This window comes from Fusarium solani (genome assembly GCF_023522795.1).
Source record: "Fusarium solani strain SB1 chromosome Unknown bctg00000004, whole genome shotgun sequence".
NCBI classification, from domain to species: domain Eukaryota; kingdom Fungi; phylum Ascomycota; class Sordariomycetes; order Hypocreales; family Nectriaceae; genus Fusarium; species Fusarium solani.
In genome coordinates, this window is record NW_027072152.1 from 440,547 (window position 1) to 458,196 (window position 17,650).

At 52.3% G+C, this 17,650-nt stretch overlaps 8 protein-coding genes across 8 annotated transcripts; 5 read left to right on the forward strand and 3 right to left on the reverse strand.

Moving 5' to 3' along the window:
- Window positions 1–374: 374 nt before the first annotated feature.
- Window positions 375–1,947, forward strand: MRS44_007201 (uncharacterized protein; the record flags this gene model as incomplete). The annotated part of the gene is made up of 4 exons (XM_065620441.1): window positions 375–445; window positions 496–812; window positions 860–1,579; window positions 1,625–1,947. The coding sequence occupies 4 exons, from the start codon at window positions 375–377 to the stop codon at window positions 1,945–1,947; spliced, it is 1,431 nt and encodes a 476-aa protein (XP_065476513.1).
- Window positions 1,948–2,745: 798 nt separating this feature from the next.
- On the forward strand, window positions 2,746–3,264 carry MRS44_007202 (uncharacterized protein; the record flags this gene model as incomplete). The annotated part of the gene is made up of 1 exon (XM_046277042.2): window positions 2,746–3,264. The coding sequence occupies one exon, from the start codon at window positions 2,746–2,748 to the stop codon at window positions 3,262–3,264; it is 519 nt and encodes a 172-aa protein (XP_046129268.2).
- Window positions 3,265–3,838: 574 nt separating this feature from the next.
- On the forward strand, window positions 3,839–4,463 carry MRS44_007203 (uncharacterized protein; the record flags this gene model as incomplete). Its single annotated transcript, XM_065620442.1, has 3 exons — window positions 3,839–3,883; window positions 3,932–3,949; window positions 3,999–4,463. The coding sequence occupies 3 exons, from the start codon at window positions 3,839–3,841 to the stop codon at window positions 4,461–4,463; spliced, it is 528 nt and encodes a 175-aa protein (XP_065476514.1).
- Window positions 4,464–4,558: 95 nt separating this feature from the next.
- MRS44_007204 (uncharacterized protein) lies at window positions 4,559–8,061 on the reverse strand (the record flags this gene model as incomplete). Its single annotated transcript, XM_046283420.2, has 5 exons — window positions 4,559–6,114; window positions 6,160–6,302; window positions 6,963–7,236; window positions 7,283–7,787; window positions 7,834–8,061. 5 exons carry the CDS (start codon window positions 8,059–8,061, stop codon window positions 4,559–4,561), a joined length of 2,706 nt encoding a protein of 901 aa, XP_046129265.2.
- Window positions 8,062–8,499: 438 nt separating this feature from the next.
- On the reverse strand, window positions 8,500–10,708 carry MRS44_007205 (uncharacterized protein; the record flags this gene model as incomplete). The annotated part of the gene is made up of 4 exons (XM_065620443.1): window positions 8,500–9,197; window positions 9,245–10,380; window positions 10,432–10,535; window positions 10,586–10,708. 4 exons carry the CDS (start codon window positions 10,706–10,708, stop codon window positions 8,500–8,502), a joined length of 2,061 nt encoding a protein of 686 aa, XP_065476515.1.
- Window positions 10,709–11,936: 1,228 nt separating this feature from the next.
- On the forward strand, window positions 11,937–14,078 carry MRS44_007206 (uncharacterized protein; the record flags this gene model as incomplete). Its single annotated transcript, XM_065620444.1, has 1 exon — window positions 11,937–14,078. One exon carries the CDS (start codon window positions 11,937–11,939, stop codon window positions 14,076–14,078), a length of 2,142 nt encoding a protein of 713 aa, XP_065476516.1.
- A 130-nt stretch (window positions 14,079–14,208) lies between these two features.
- On the reverse strand, window positions 14,209–15,927 carry MRS44_007207 (uncharacterized protein; the record flags this gene model as incomplete). Its single annotated transcript, XM_065620445.1, has 1 exon — window positions 14,209–15,927. The coding sequence occupies one exon, from the start codon at window positions 15,925–15,927 to the stop codon at window positions 14,209–14,211; it is 1,719 nt and encodes a 572-aa protein (XP_065476517.1).
- Window positions 15,928–16,764: 837 nt separating this feature from the next.
- MRS44_007208 (uncharacterized protein) lies at window positions 16,765–17,598 on the forward strand (the record flags this gene model as incomplete). Its single annotated transcript, XM_046271254.2, has 2 exons — window positions 16,765–17,138; window positions 17,187–17,598. The coding sequence occupies 2 exons, from the start codon at window positions 16,765–16,767 to the stop codon at window positions 17,596–17,598; spliced, it is 786 nt and encodes a 261-aa protein (XP_046129263.2).
- Between the last annotated feature and the right edge of the window lie 52 nt (window positions 17,599–17,650).

Consider the following 17,650-nt stretch of genomic DNA (forward strand, 5'->3'; position numbering starts at 1 on the left):
CAGTGTTTCTGTCTCTCTTTTGCCAGTGATGCCACCTGAGCCATCCATCACAGCCACCAAGGCTGGCTAACGTCGGGACATTGTCCACCGACACGCATATTACAACACACCGAGCCCACTCCCGAGTCGTCAGCAAACTTGCTTTTGAGTGTCCCCATCAGAGTGTGGATTAACTTTCGGGTATTTGCGAAAAAGTGTGGTGGTATTAGTAGATCCATTGGGAGATGAGGAGTGCGGACTTCCGAAAGGGTAGTCCCGCACTCCTCACGGAAGGATATAAGAATGGAAGGGATGTGTTGACGTTTGATGATGAGATGGTGGTCATCAGACACACAGCTCTTACTCCTCTTTTCTTGTTTGAAACAGTGGCCATCATGTTGAGAGCTTCTCTGGCCAAAACGCCCAAAGGCTTTTGTCGACGCATGACGACAGCAGCAGCGCAAAAGTCAATAAAGAAAGAAGGCGACATTTCAGACGCCTTCACATCCCTCTCAGGCGCAAGAGAGAGCCCCTCCCCGATAGATTCCGCGAACTAAAGTGCGACCTAGTCCGTGGCCGGGAAAAGGAGATTGTGGCAAGTTGGGGCAGACTACTCCGACAGCTGCGAAGAGAAAACGAAATCATCGCAAAGAAGGGTCCTTCTGTTATTCCTCAGGTTGAGTTTTCGGACTTTGAGAAGGATGTTGATGTTTTGAAGGAGGAGATTAGGAAGAGGGGTGCTGTTGTTATCAAGGGTGTTATTCCTGAGGCTGAGGCGAGGGCTTACAAGGATGAGGTTGAGGAGTATGTCAAGAAGAATCCTTCGACAAGAGGTGAGTGTTTATCTACGCTTGTAGATGTATACGCTGACATTTTGTAGCCTTTCCGGCTCATGATCCTCAGGTTTATGAGTTGTATTGGTCTGCTCCTCAGCTCAAGGCTCGCGCTCATCCCAATTTCTTGAGGGTCCAGCACCACCTCATGTCCTTCTTATGGCACTCTTCATCCCCTGACACGCCCATCTTTTTGGATCAGCCGTTTTCATACGCTGATCGTCTGCGCATTCGACAGCCCGGCAATGCCTCGTTTGCTCTGGGTCCTCACATTGATGGCGGTAGTGTTGAACGATGGGAGAAGGAAGGCTACGGCCGCGGAGGCGTATATGACCGTATCCTAGAAGGCAAGTGGGAAGAATACGATCCTTGGGACGCTAGTGGACGAGTAGAAGCCGTCAACAACCTCTATGACGGTCTCGGACCCTGCTCCATGTTCAGGATGTGGCAGGGCTGGATGAGCATGAGCCACACAAAGCCAGCCGAGGGTACACTTCTAGTGAACCCCCTCATGAAGCTGTCGACGGCATACGTGCTTCTGCGACCGTTCTTTCAGAACAAGAGAGGTCGTGCGTCAGCCAACTACCTCGATGAGGAGAACTGGGAGTTTATGGGTGTTGATGGAATGACGAGTGAGCTTCAGGGAGCTACGCCGGGGACGGGTCAGGAGTGCACAGATGAGCTTCATCCGCATCTGGATCTGGAGAGGACCATGGTGCATGTTCCAGAGATTCGGCCAGGAGATTTTGTAGGCTGGCACTGCGACAGTAAGTTCCCTCTTCCAGCATCGAGTATAATGCTAACATAGTCAGCCATCCACTCAGTCGACAAAGTCCACGCCGGCAAAACAGACTCAAGCGTCCTCTACATCCCCGTCTGCCCCGTAACCCAACAAAACGCAGAATACCTCGTCCGCCAGCGCGAAGCCTTCCGGCGGGGCACCCCGGGACCAGACTTCCCCGGAGGAGCAGGCGAGTCGGGGCATGTGGACCGGCCCACGGAGGAGATGCTTCGGGGGTGGGCGGACGGTGTGGGGAGGAGGGCGATGGGGCTGGAGAGGTTAGTTATTGACGAGGGGGCGAGGCCGGGAGCTAGGGAGGCTGTGGAGGCTTCGAATGCGGCTCTGGGGTTTTGAGGTGTTGGTGATGGATGTTGCTGTTTGAACTGTACATGTATTGATGTCTAAAGAGGAGGGTTTCATGGCTGTACGCTGAGGAGGATGGCCTGAATTGTACACGTATCGTTGATTCCAAACTGACCACGTTTGATGACCACATGTATTCTCATTATTGCTGTTGCCTGACGATGAGCATGTTTGTAAGCACATTGATACATCATGCTTGTCCTTTCATGCACGACCAATATGAGGCTTGCTCGCATTTGTAAGCTGCAAAGTGAGATGAAGCCTCAAACATTGGAATTCGGGCAGATTATCGTCCGGCTTAATGTAGGTACCCCACTTGCAATGGTGATGCTGAACCAGGCTGACGATGAGAATGGTGTGAGTTGGTGATCAGTAAACAATGTTCCTGGTCTGGAAGTCGTCTAGCCTGGCAAGGATCAGCCCTATCCGTGATCTCCAAAAAACTCACGATGTTTTGCTTCCCCCTCTTCGGGTCTCGGTCCCGATGGGCCGCTCACTCCACTTGGGATAGGCGACGGCGTTTCAGCTCCACGGAAAAGTACATTAGTAATACAGGTTGAGGAATCATCTGGAGTTACGTAGTAACACGGGAAGGGCATTAGTAAAGCGCATGAGCGGTGAAGCAAGGGGTGAAAGGTCCAGAGTATGTGGGGGGACGTCAAGGTGCTTGGAGGAATAGACAGATATATATATTCAAGAGATTCGCCTCTCGGAGAGTTGATCAAACCCGACACTCATCACGCAATCCTCTTACACACACACACCATTACACTTACTCATCCTTTCATCATGAGCTACGCACTCTACGACTCGGCCATCCTCCTGGCCAAGGACGCCCTCAACTCCCTCTCTGCCATCCTCAAGAAGGCCGAAGCCCACCCCAACGCCGCCAGCTTCCCCCAGGCCAAGCTCGCCGAGGACATGCTCCCCCTGAGCTTCCAAGTCCACTGCGTCTCCGACGTTGCCCAAAAGATTGTCGCCCGCACCACAGGCGCCGAGCCCTTGTCTCTCAACCGGGAGAATTTCGACACATTCGAGGCTTTCCACGCCCGCATCGCCCAGGTGCTCGAGCTTGTGGAGAAGGCGGATAGAGAGACTGTTAACAAGCGGGAGGGCGAGATTGTCACGCTTGGTCTTGGACCTGGAAAGTCGGCGCAGCTGGCTAGCAGGGATTATGTCAACGGGTATGCACTGCCCAACTTGTTTTTCCACCTGACTACTACGTATGCTATTCTGCGCAAGGAGGGTGTGCCTCTGGGAAAGCAGGATTACCAGACTGCTTTCCTGGGCAAGTATATTCAGGCTTAAGTGGAGGATAAAAATGGTGGAGAAGATATTGAGGAGGAATAAAAGCAAGATTCTTTACCCAATTGTGTTGTGCATTGTGAAGTTATCTGAGTTGTGTGAATGTGTTGCTCCGTTCGCATTGACCTAAAGACAGCTTATAACATGAATTAAAGTGTCAATGTCTAGACATGTGAACATCACTGGGTATAATGGCTGTAAGAGTAAGCATATGTGTTTACACATACTCATTAAGGATTTCAGGGTCCACTACACCCAGAGTGCAGTTGTCGTGATTGAGGGTAGATCTCAGCGGATCTCATCTTCTAACTAACAGGAATAACCAAGGGACCTTTTGAACTCATATCCTCACATAATTATGAAAAGGGAACCTTCAAGCTAGCTTATTGATGATGACCTATATGAAGTATATGAGGCACAAGCTCTCTGCCAAAATGAGGTGTATCTCAAGTCCAGGGTAGCCAACTTTGACTTTGTCTTTGTCATCCTCCAATCGCCACCCCGCCAAACATCAATTACACTCACATCCGTAAGCTTCAACCTCCAACCTCAACCTCAAACATCGCATACTCCCAAAATGTCCGTCTACTGGTGGGCGCTCCGTCTAATCCAGTCCTTCGAGGTATCTCCCCTTTCCAATCTCTCCAATGCTATAGCTGACAGTACCTAGGACCACATCGTCGCATCGGTACGAATCGCAACCCGACCATCCGAAAACCAATGCTAACGACACTCAGATCCTTCGACGTCCAGGCTTCCATCGCGCAGTGGGAAAGATACACAAGACGATAAACGAGAAGCAATACGGTCGAAACCCTCACGAGCCGCTAGCACCCGGTGAAGCGACAGGTTCGCGACTCTCTCTTCAATTACCCGAGGAAGTTGTCATGATAGGGCTAACAGACGGGTACAGCGGATCCAAACTCGAGCGATCGACATCAGAGGTTTACAAAGCACTTCATCGACGAGTTGAAGAATCAATTTCGGGGGAAACCGACAGAGTTGCCGAGCGAACGACCAAAAAAGTGAACAACCACGGCTACTTTTTGCTTTTCCTTTTTTACGATGATATGATACCCAATTATACTCTACTCTCGGCATGCGATGGAGAAGGCTTACTGGATTTGTCGAGGGTCGACAATGGGAAGAGAAGGGCCAAAGATGGACGGATAACTGCGAATGGGCAGTCAGGCATAGCTTGATATGGCGTTGGTAACAAAAACGGACTCTTTATTGTCAAGACACGAATTGAAACTGGCTAATGCCAAAAATCCTACTCTACAAGCGCCGAATACGCCTACAACCCTCCCGTGGCAATACTAACAACTCCATCAATCACATCCGCGATAAGCTCATCATCGTCTTCATCACCACCGGACCCCCCCTTCCCAACCCTCATCATGGCAACCTGCCCCGTAGCAGCATGTTTACACTGCTTCTTGGTCTTACCCCAACACTTCTGACATAGATCCTTATCCCAGCATTTATTACAGTGCCATACCATCTTGCCCTTTTTGATGTCCTTCCAGCATCCGCTGCAGCCCATCGATGAGCGTTTACGCTGTGGGAGATCTTTGCCTGCTGCGAGGATGACTTGTGTTGCTGTGGGAGGGCGGTGGCAGGTTGGGCAGAAGTAGTCGATGGTGTGTTGTGTTGCGGAGCGGTAGACTGTGTCGGAGGGGGCGAGGCCTTTGCCGCAAGTTTTGCAGCGGATCGCGACGAGGATCTCAATGGTCTGGATACCTTGAGGTTGGTTAGACTGGACGTATGAGGGCTGTTGTACTGGAGGAACAGGTTGATATGGCGCAGCTGGAGGATAGTTGTAAGCCGGAGCTGCAGGAGGAGGCTGATATTGCTGCAACGGCACAGGAGCTTGCCCATTCCACGGCCTAGGTGGCAGTGGAGGCGAAACTCTTCCAGTCTGCAACTCAATCCTCCACATGGCCTGCACAAACTCTTCCCTGTCAAACTGTCCATTCCGATCTCGATCAGCTTCGTCCCAGATACCTGCAAGATCAGCCCTGGATAGCCCGCTCGTCATAAACACCCCCGCTGCTTCCATGCCGTTGAGGTAGGGTTTGCCACGAGCTTCGTTGGCAAAGATTGCCTCGTAGCGTTGTCTTGCTGCTGGAGGAATCTCTTGAGTAGATGCCTGGGGATAGGTAACTTGTGGTACGCCGTTCCATGCTGGAGGCGCGGCGTGAGAAATGGTATGTCGATGATTTGAACGATCATTAGCCGGCGGAGGAGAAAGTCCAGAAAAAGAACTCGGTCGGTGTTGAGACTGAGGCGAGCTCGAAACAGACAATCTGTTGCTGAATGGCCCGTGAATGAATGAGTTGAGTACATCATCAGACGGCGACTGCTTCTCCATGGCCATGACCACCAACTGATCAGGAAGCCTAGTAGCCAACATCTGATACAAATACTTCGACCGTGTTCCTGATATCGCTTCGAGGAAATACTGATCAGGATTGCAAGGGCAAAGAACAGTATTCCTCCCCAGCACAAACCCAGCACTCTTCAACTCCCCATTCGTCAAAGCCTGCAAACTCGTCTGCAACGGCTGTGACAACATAGCAGATAATAACTCCCTATCAGTCCGGACAATGACAGCTTCCTGCGCTCCAAAGAAAACATTGCGGACCGGTGAATACTGCCGTGTTTGACAGCTCAGGTCGAGATATTGCAAGACGAGACGATGAAACGTGTTGGAGAAGCCGCTTGAGTGAGATACCTGGACAGTTCCGTCGTTGAAGCGGATGAACCAGCCGCCTAGAGGGGAAAAGGTGATGTGTTCGACTGATGCGGCAGGTTGAGCTGCTGCGAGTACATCTTGGCGATTTGATAGAACTATGCGTGTAAGCTTAGCCCACGTACTCTAGTGGTTGCACTCACGTTCGCCTCCCTTGGTCATGATAGCATATGCCCCATCAGGTGCCGTCGAGACCCATGATATCAAGGTACCGACCCTGTTAACATGGCCGCATGCATTCCCTAGACGATCCCATATCTGCTGCAGAGGACCAGGTAGGTTCTTGCTATAAACCGTTAGCCATCATCATCAATCAACAGATGCTTCCACTCACGCCACAGAAAAGTAATCATTCCCAACAGCCCAAGAATCCTCACTAGTTCCCAAGTAAACAAACATTCTGAATCCGGCAAGATAAAAGCCAATGCATCTACACCCCAACGCCAAGGGCACCATCACGAATTATAAGTCTTCCACCCATAATCGCAATCTCCAGCCCGTAACCGCTAAAAATCCTCAATTGGGCAAAATCCAACCATCAATCAACTCTTCATGTCGGATTAATTGAGGCGCGGGTAAATCCATGTCCCGCTGAAATCGTCGCAAGGCATCTTTGGTGGATGTTCATTTCCCAAATAGGCAAAATCTTGGAGGCCGAGGCGCAGTCTATGGAGCGTGATTTGCTAGGCGACGATCCGCCCGTGCTGGGGGTCAGCACCACGCGATTATTCCTCCGTCTCAGGCGTATTTTGCATTGTAAAACGAACTACGAGGGGGCCAGTAGATCAATGGCACGTAAGACAGGCTGTTAAAACGCTTGTGGCTGCTGGAAATGAGGTCACGATGCTGGGACCACTTGAGAGAATAGACTGAAATAAACAAACTGACGAATAGTAATGACCGGCCTCGTCACCGAGACCCAGCTCCTACTCGTCAAAGGTGGTACTTGGTTCCACCAAAAACAGGTGCCATCTGGCCCGGCATTTCCTTCTCAATGAGTCCCTTGAACCTCCATCCCGTGCAGTGACCCGGCATAAGTACCGTGGGCTTAAGCGCCTTGAGGTCCTCGATACTCTTCTTCATCTTTTCTGGGGCGGCGTCTGCGAGATGGTAACCGCCGACAATCGCGTGAATGGGGCTGTTGTCGAGCTCTTTGGCGTGTCTGGCAACATTGATAAGACCAGCGTGGCTGCAGCCGGTGAAGACGACAAGTCCCTTGTCTATGGTCTGTTAGCATTGCCGTTTCAAATGCAACATAATGCATACCTTTGATCTTGCACATGACAAACCGCTCGTCCATGATGAGCTCATCCTTCTCCCATGTGTTGGTCTCAGGCTCATAGCGGATGCCGCCCCGAATTCCAAGCTCATAGTCCGTCTGTCGAGGAATTTCGCTCGAGATCAAAAACATGTCGTCCAGCACCGTCTGCGGCTGAGTATTGGTCTCGACCTTGCCACCTGCGTTCTCAAGTTCCTCCAGAGTAGGGTCTGCTTCAAGCGACAAGATGTGTGGACCCCCGTTGTTGCCTCGGTGCGCGGGGCGATTGGGAGGGACGACAACTGTGACTCTATCGCCATCCGCTTTTCCCTCGTTGACGAGTTTGATGGCAGAGACCATGCCGCCAGAATGATCACGATGCCAATGAGACAGTGTCATAACTTCAACCTTGCTCAAGTCGAGTCGAAGTCGCTTGGCATTCCTCTCAAAAATATCGCCTTCCGGTCCACTGTCGAACAGCAAGCTGTGGCTTTTCCCATCCTTCGTAACAGTCTAGAAAGTCAGCTATAAGCTGAGAGGCTACGCTCGGTATTCTCACAATGAGCAGCGAAAGGCCAAGTGCGCCACAACAGAGGTTTCTCATCGGAAACTCCACCTTTGCACCGCCTCTAGCCGCTGGATCTGGAAGCACATCGACAGGCGCGCCACGGAACGACTGAGTGTGCTTGACGTGGGCATTCGGACTGGGTGAGATGTAGTCGATCTCATCGTTGACCAGAACAACGATTTCAATATTGTCGACTTCGACCAGAGAAGGGTACGCCATGATGGTATCTGACAGTAAGATAAATGAAGATGGAGAAGATAAAGTTTCAGCAAGGCCATGCAAGTCTCTTTATACACATGTTCGCTGTCCGCGGACGCGGAGCGCCAATGCTGACGGTCTCACCTCTATTGAGTGTCAACCTGCGCCGGTGGTTCGACTCGCAACCTGACCCTCATGAAAATAGATCGCTTTTGCGAGGTGCGGAAAGGGCGGAATTCCGTTCGTCCATCTGCCGTGCTCGGTCGCCGAGGTGGCTTTGTATCATGGCCTCATGTAACTTATGTTCCCGAGATGTTGCCGACTGGGTCTGAATGTGGACAAAACGCATAGGCCTTCAATATGGCGTCGCAAAAATGTCTCGAAATGCGCAATATTTGCGGCAATAGTTCGAGATGGGTTAATGATATATCTGCCATGTGTGGATCGTCAGGGCACTGATCAGGTAGCATACTGTCCCCAATCTCCCCAGTTGAATGGGAGAGCAATGTCCAGGTTGGCTTCGAGCGCATCTTCGACAGCGTTGAGGTTGAAGTTGGGATCGATATGTCCAAAAACATCCTGTCCCGAGATGGCGTCTATGAGTGAAAAGTCGACCGGCTGCTCGACGCTCGGCACAGAGTTGATCATGGTCGGATTAGCCACCGGAACCGTGGATTCGGGCTGTCGAGGTACAGAGTTTGGCTGTGAATTCGAAGACGGAGCTGAGCTTGGTGTTTCTCCTGAAGGAGGAGGTGGTGTTGAGTCCTTGGTGAGAGTTGTTGCGGCACGCTCCATCTCTTTCAGAACTCTCTCGCCAAGACCAGCGACGACATTAGCGCTCCAGAAGTAGTCACCAAACTTTCTCAACATTTCACAGTTTCGCCGGAAAGAATGCATCGCTCGAGCTCGGAACATTGGCAGGCGGCTATGTCTCATCTTGCGATACTCAACACTGAGTGCTAGACAAACAGCATAGGGAACGAATGGCATAGGACTGAGATGATCACGTAACACGGCACATGCTATCCGCTCAGCTGCGAGGGAGCGGCGGGCATTAGCTGATGGCGGAGGGAGAGTTGAAGCTGCTGTGAGAGTGCCTGGGCGAGGCAGTCGACACGATAGGATAATAACCGCGTGGTAGAAAGTCTCGATGGTGGCTGTACACGTTAGCATATACCCAGTCGGAGAGGAAGCCATGACTAACCAATCAGTGAACCCGGAACTTTGAGAGCGTCGGCATTCACAATCATGGCCTCGAGCACAGGAAGATCAATGTAGGCGACCTTGTCGAGACCAGACGCCTCCGCACTTGGTCCCGGGCGGTAGAGTTCAATGACCTGGTCGAGCCACTGCACCACAGACAGAAGCAGTCGAAAGCATGGTGGACGCTTCTTAATGCATCCATCGAGATTCGCACCAATGTCTCTCTCATGCATCAAGCATGGCCGTCCGTAAGCCGCCGCGTTGATCCTGTCGACTGCCCAGACTGCGCAAAACAACGTCTCGAGCTCTTCGCAGTTTGGCGCATCATACCTCAGAAGGTGTAGGCCGAGGGTCTGAATATGGTGGATGGCTCGCCCGCCAAGTTGTGCTGGGAGATCTGCCTCCTCAGAGCTGCTTGGTTGCGTGTAGAGGGATAGTATGACGAGAGCCCTGATGTGAAGGACGCGGTCGGTGATGATGCTGGTTTCAAGAATAGCCCGCACTGCCGAAGAGATGGACTGCAAAAAGTCTTGGCACGTCAAGATCTCATCACCCCGATTCTTGAGTCGGAGATAGCGAGACACGGAGGGATCGGTGGAGGCTGCCAGACAGACCAGTTGCCGTAGAACGATGGTGGTCGGCTCATCAGAGGGACCCTCTAAGGCTGTCTCCGGGATGATGGGAAAGATGGGATGAATCTTTTGAAGAAACAGCCGCTTCAATTTGCGATACTCCTTCTCCGGAGGGAGACACGACAGGCAGTGCTCTCGGACAAAGGGAAGCAAGAACTGGTCCATGATCGGTGGAGGTCGTGAGGTGATGAACTGAGATGCTTGGCCTGGTCCACCGACCGCGGACGAGAGCCAGATACCGACATCGCCCTTTTGCGAAGTCTCGCGAACTGATGCTGAACCTGTCGCCTCTACAAACATGCCCTCTGGGTTCAGATCACCAACGAAGCGCGAAGATGACTGAGGCTTTGGCGTCATGCTGGCTGACTCTCGCCTTGAAGGCGTCGCGACAGGTCCAGTCGAGTCGCCATACTGAAATGAAGCCCTGTTGTTGCTTGTTCCGTTTTGCTCGGGTAGAGCACTAGAGTGAGTCTGCGTTGATCCTGTCAAGGCCAACGGAACGGATCTATAAGGTGATCAGCATGGAGAGACATATCGAGTGTCAAGGCCCACTCACGATGACCGGGATGGAGATGTCTCGTCCTGGTCTTCTGGTCCGGCGACAGCCGTTGCAGCCACAGGAGAATCGTCGCGTGAATCCTCAGCGTGAATGCATCGCCTCTACATAAAAACAGTCAGAAAAGTGTCGTCGAGTCATCAAGGTGTCACACGCTGACCTTTTTTCGTCGACACGCGGCACAGGCGTGCTGGACCTGCTTGCGCTTGACGGGGAGCCCCCCGCGGTTGGGATCCGAGGCCACAAACTTGACCTGCTTCGACGACGGCTGGGGCATCGCAGGTGTTCACCATGGGAGACTTCTGAGGCTGGTGCGGTGAGCCTCACTTGGTGGTGGTCGCAAGGGTCAGTTGCAGATGGTGGAGTGGAGATGTTTGGCGAAACGGTGAGTGATGAGTCGTGGAATTTCCCAAGGTGAAGGCGGGACGGAGACCCTCGTCGGTGAGGGAAGCTTGGTTCAAGTGGCTTAGTCATCTCGGTGAGGGTTTATTTTGAAGTGGTCCAACATGCCGCAGTTACCGGACAGCCGAGCAGCCGAAGGGGAGAGTGTTTGATCATGCGACTGAGATGCATATCGTATCACGGAGCCGATTGATTTTCTGATAAGCATGTGCAGAGGTCAACATCATGACTGCGGGTTTGGACGTTGGGATTGCTTCATTTGAGGTCCCCACTGAGTAGGTGCCTGCTGAGAGCTCCGCTGGAACTGCCTAGAGATCGCTAGAGAACCCCTGGCTACTCATCGTTTTGTGGATCTGGATTATTGACTTGAGTTCTTGGCCGTGAATGTTTTGATTGCCGAGAGTATGACGTTGCATGCTGTGCTCTGTTCTGTGGGTGCTATTTGGTGGAGTGAGATCAAAACAGCTTCATCATGAGCATCACAAAGCTCTCAACAGCCCAAGATCAAGCAAACCGATAAGCAACAGTATCAACAACATCATGACACCACCTCCACCATCCCTCCCGGTTGCCCCTTCAATATCCCGTCTACAAATGTAGTGGGACCTGAACACAACAAACAGCACAACACGATCCCCCGGCCGTGAATCCGACCCGTCCTCTCAACGCGACGTTCGCACCAAAAACAACAATCTAAATTCACGCTCCCTTCTCGTGCGACTCTCTGCCCCACTACACCGTCCATTCCCACTGGGAGGCTCGAGCTTCAAGGGCGGCCGTTTTGAGAGACCCTTGAACTCGCAGATTCGGTTGGCTGTGGTGAATCGCGGGGTGGTGGGGCCGGCCGTCTCCCGGACGGACGCTAGCCGTGATTGGCAACAACATAAACATTGGGCCGAGGGGTCGGGTCTGCCTGGAGGTCAAGCAAGACACGCTGTGTTTACCTTAGTTGTTGTGAATGTTTGTTTAAATACAATATCCTTCCTGGTCCTTTGTTGCCAGGCTCATCTGCCTTCTTTGTGGACCAACTGTTATCCTCTTTGTTGCAGGCGGCCTGTATCCATTCTGGTGGGCTTTAATTGTCTACCACATCCTAGTCAGCTATGGAAGACCTCAATCTCCCGATTGCCGTGAGGCGCCCACGGCGCAGCAGCATCAAGCCTGAGCCAATGGCCGATGTACCCTCCTCTCCAAGAACCTCTGCCAAAACCCCTCGGAGGAGCAGCAAGAGGCGGGTCCGCTTCTCGGATCCGGGACTCTCAGCATCCAGCGGGTTGACCCCAATGGTTGGCCGTGTATCTGTTTCTACACCAAAACGTCGTCGTCACTCTTCTGCACCCGTGCAAAGCACACCGAGCAGACTTGAACCAAAGAGTCCTGGACTTCCTCAGAGCGGAGAGGTGACTTTTCTGTCTCTTCGCCAAGTCCTCGATGGACGTGTTCAACGCCGCATCCGTCGCAATGGCTTGAGTGAGGAGATGAACACAATACAACAAGAGAAGCGACGAAGAGCCAAAGAATCCAAGGCCGAGATCGAAAAGCTCAAGAATGAGCTAAAGGCCCGAGACCGAGAGATCTACGAGCTGCAGAATGCCACTATCGTCCTCGACACCGACCGGATATGGGATCTGGAGAAGCAGATCCAAGATCTTCAAAGCGAGCTGAAGAAGCGATCTAGCAACGCGAACCAGAACCGTGGATACAACTGGACACTTGCAGCAAGGGATCAGTTCCCCGGGGACTGTATGGACATGGCGCTCGACGATGAGGACTTTGGTGAGGAGACGATGGCCCAGTTTGTCTGCAGCACTCCGCAGAGGGCGAGAGATTCGGCAAGAGATTCATTCATGACGCCCCCCGCGACAAGTCCTACGATCCCTGGATCACCGCTCTTCCCAACAGTGCCTGCTTTGAACACCAACATTGGCGTTCAAGCTGGTGTCCAGGTAGCACTGCCCGACCCCAACCAGGAACGACTCGAAGGAGAGATATCTACTCTTCAACTTGAGATCGCCAAGTTGACAGAGACCCTCGATTCATACAAAGCTCTCAGTGGTCGACTCAGCGAGAGGCTCTCTGAATTCAGGCCTTCCACAGAAGAAGACAGCACATCACCCGCAATTGAGGGCCTGGAAGCCCAGATTGAGATGATGCTCCAGACCATGTCCGACAGGGCATTCGCCTTGACCCAGCTCACATCCTCAATCACCAAACTCGGATTCTCTGGAGATGACGCCAGCGACATGATGACGTCCCTCGCATCAGGCTTCCGAGCTGCTCGTCTGGAGTTGGAGTATCTCACACCGGGAGAGATCACACTACCACTCTCATCCCACGGCGCAGAGGTTCTAGACCTCCTCCTTACACGTCTCCGCGAAATGGCAAAGAAAGCCAAGGAAGACGAAGATGCCATCGACGAATACCACGAGATCGAGTCGTCGCTGCGAAAACAGCTCGACGCTCGTGTAACCGTCATGGACGGCCTCAAGGCGGAGATGGGCAAGGCGGAAAAGCTCATGAGCGACAAGATTGCGCGGATACGCGAGCTTGAGGTCGCCAACCAGAGGCTTAAGGGCGCCGTGGACGGGTACATCCGGGATATCTCTGAGCTTGAGGATCTTGTTCAGAGGATGGAGCGAGAGGCTCACGATGCTGAGGATGAGCATAATGTCCAGATTGAAGTGAAGCGCAAGGTCCTGACTAAGAAGGAGGACAACATCGCTGAGCTGGAGGCTAAGCTGACAGACGCCCTGCAGCGCTCTGCAGATCTACAAAAGCAGATGGTGGAGCTCCAAGAGTCCAAGATGAAGGACATCTCAGAGTTGAACAGGAGACACGGCGCTGCCCTTGCGGCTGGTGATGCAAACGTGATGAAGTACCGTGGGGAGATTGACAAGGTCAATGAAGCCCTGCGCACAGCACACGCAACCATCTGCAGCCTCCGCGTCGAAAACGGCACCCTAAAGACGCAAATGGAACAAGACAGAGAAAAAGCCAGCGCAGTAATCGACTCAATGAAGGAGGAGCTGCAGCGGGTCGTCCAGATGAGCCAAGAGTTCCTCAAGACACCCAGCAAGACGCAGACGGAGAGCACCCAAGGCTCAGCCAGTTCGTCAAGGACGGTTGTGAGTCGGGGTTCGTACTTTTCTGGTGGTTTGGCTCGAAGGACGAGTAAGAAGAAGATGAGTAGGGGACAGGATAGCGGGATGGGGCTTTTGGATGAGGATGAGGAGTTGTTGTTTTAAGACACGACATGGGCATTTTGGCATGGATGGGGCGTTTGGGGACCTTCATTCTATTAGCTTTTTCTTTGTACCATGATATTAATGTCATTAATTCTGAAGTAACTGGGTATATTTACCTATGATGGGTGCTTCATGACGAGTAAAACCTCCATCCAGCCTTGTAATCTGGCGCCAGATCCAGTCCAAGTAGTAAGGCCCGTAGTAGCTCGATAGGCATCGTATTCGCCCTCAAGACGCAATCGTGAAACTCCTTCTCGCTGTACTTTCTCGCGCTCAACACCTCTTTCCTCAATTTCATCATCTGCATCGCCCCGATCATGTATCCCACCTGATACAGAGGCGAATAGTCCCCGTTGAAGGACCGCCTCACCTCAGCTTCAGCGTTTGACGGCTCATGGCCCACCCAATCGACCAAAAGATCGATACATTCTTGAGGCGTCATCTCGCCGAGGTGAAACTTGAGAGAGAAGATTATGCGGGCACAGCGATGCATGCGCCAGAATAATGTACCGATACGGTCCTCAGGTGAGATGAAAAAGTTGCCCATCTCCCAGAATACCATCTCCCAGTACATGGCCCAACCCTCAACAAAGAAGGAGGTAGTAAACATCTGCCGGTGACTATGGTGCCGTTCACCCATGAACAGCTGCAGCCTATGCCCGGGTATAAGTTCGTGAAACGCCGTAGCACGAGAGAAGTGTTTGTTGTTTCCTCTCATGACCATCTTCTTGAGCTCATGCGACATGTCGGTCGTCGGGGAAGCGACGAGTATCGAAGGACCACCGAGAAAGAACGGAGATTCTTTCTGACGCTCTGGAGACATCATAAACATTCGATATGTCTCGTCAGCGATTTCAGGCACGGTAACGAGATCGTGCTCTCGAACGAAGGATGTGCCTTCGCGTGCGAGCTGTAGGACGAGTTGGGTCTGTTCGCCAGGAGGAACAGACTTTGTTTTGACGTGTTCAAGGGCCTTCTTCCAGTCATCACCAAAGTTGAGTTCCTTTGATGCTTGTTTCATTTGCGCTTCGCACCACTTGTACTGCTCTTTGGCGATATCGATGAGTTCCTCGGGGATGTATGGAATCATCTCAGCTTCCAATTCCACAAGCAGTCCGTCCCTACCGATAGGCTCTCCAAAGATCTCATCATGGCCATCGTGCCGTAATCCGGCCAGTCTGCTCTGTATCAGAGACTGATAATGCTGCAAGGTAGTATTCGCTTCTCGCCACGGTGTGGTTGCCCACCAGTCAAACATGGGATCGTAAGTAGTGTAGAAGCTCAGAAACTCGTGCAGATGCTTTCGCAATTCGGCCACAATCTGAACAGCTTTGTGCGCAATCTGCTTGCTGACTTTTATTTTACCCTCTTCCACTTGGTGTTGGACATTTGATGTTTCAACTGCGACTTTGTTCAGTAACTCAGCGGCCTTCTCTGCCTCCATCGGCTTGACATCTTGTCTCGACTCGCATAGTGATACGATGATTGATGCGAATGGTAATAGAGGCCTCGCTGCTTCATGTGCTTTTTGATCCAGATTGAGCTGTCGCTGCCCTCGCTTGAGGTGATTCCGAAGGAGGAGAAAGTCGACTTTGCCTTGTTGGCCAAGATCTTGGAAGGGCACCTGGAAGAGAGCATCCAATTCGTTTTGATAGAATTGACCCAGCCGTTTGTGACGTCTTTCAGATATCTTGATGTTGTAGTAATTGCGAAGATCTCTCAGGTCAGATCGCACTCGTCTCACGCGATCAGCCATAGATTCCACATCCTCCATCTTTGTCCCTGTAGGTAGATTGACCCAAGTACCGTCCATTTCCGACGATGAAGTCGACGCATCACGCTGTGGCATGTTGAATTGCCATCACGGTTTCGCAGCAATTGAGACCATTCGAAGAGACAAGAGGAGAAGTTCAGCTGAGGGGATGTCTAGTTTATGAGGGCACATGGACATTTTCCCAAATGCGCCATGCCAGACATGGGACTTGCCGCGATCATCAGCTTTCCGCATTGAGCCAGGGACAAGGGAGGCGAGCCATGTGGCTGGCGATTGACGAATGGGTGAGCTGGAAAGCAGCCATCATGAGCCACGAGTTCTTTGTTGAACCTGAGAACCCTTGCTCAAAGGCCAGTGAGTTGAGGCTCGCATGAATACATCCGGATAATATGTAGTATTGTTTCAACACATGTGAGGTCACACGAGCATGGAGCTCCCTTGACGAATTTCCTCCACTATGACGTGCGACAAGCAGATTGACGCTTTGAGAGCAGTTCTCGTCGAACTTCAGCCACGTCCGATTCAAAGCGGACAATCACGATAGCTCCAAGCGTATCACAGCTTCTCTTTCAGCTGTAGTATAAACTATACCTATCAACTCGGCAAGGCCTTCCCGTTTGACTCATTAAAAAATCTCATTCGGCCCCCTGACTCCGACTCGATAGCCGATGAATCCCGCCCCAGACATCTCCACCTCGTCTCGGCCAGCCAATCTGAAGCCGACCTGGGCATTCTCTAGATCCGATGGCGCAAGCGGATCAGCACCGACGCCAGCTTTCGGAATTATCTCCCACGCCCGAGTTCGGCATCAAATCTAACGCTCAAAGACCGGGGGTGTCACTTCAATTAAGACGGGGGCCCTTTCTCTTTGACCCTTTCACAATGTCATAACCTCTATATCATTTAATCGTTATGGCGACGCCCCTGCTCCGCGCCGCTCTCCGGAGGCATTTCGTGTCAGGCCGATTCCCCCGGATCCAGCGCCGACTCCAGTCGTCGCCGTCCAAGCCGCCCTCCGGGGCCAAGTCCGAAGAGTCAATCCCCGTGCCCAGCACCGTTGCGCCTCTGCCTCTTTGGCAGCGTCTCGGTCCTCTGACGGCTGCGGCGCGGGGATATGCTAGGTCGCAGACAAAGAGGCCGCTCACGACGCAGGTCATCACGGCGGTGGTCATCTACATTGCTGCCGACTTGAGCGCTCAGTATGTCAGCGGGAATGAGTATGATGGTGCTAGAACAGCGAGGAATGCCGTCATTGGTGCTACTGCTGCGATACCCAACTACAAATGGTACGCCTCACGCCTTGCTCATATTGATGTGTTACTGACAATGCCCAGGTTCATCTTTCTCTCACACAACTTTAATTACTCATCGCGCATCCTCTCAATCGCCACAAAGGTCGCAGTGAGCCAAGTATGCTTTACACCAATCTTCAACACCTTCTTCTTCGGTTCCCAGGCCATTCTCTCAGGCGAGAACCTCGAGGGCACTGTCGAGCGCGTCAAGGACACGGTGCCCACCAGCATCGTCAACTCGTGCAAGTTGTGGCCGGTCGTCACAGCCTTTAGCTTCACCTTCCTCCCACTGGATTACCGACCTCTGTTTCACGGTGTCGTCGCTGTGGGTTGGCAGACGTACTTGAGCTTCTTGAACAGGCAGGCCGAGCTGAAGGAGGCTCTTCGACACGAGGCAGTAGGCCATGTGGATGAGAAACAAGAGGTTGCCTACGCTGTCCCGCAAGCAGCCTAAAAGTTTTCTTCTATTTTCCTTTGTTCTCTCGGGTGGGATCTAATATAGACAT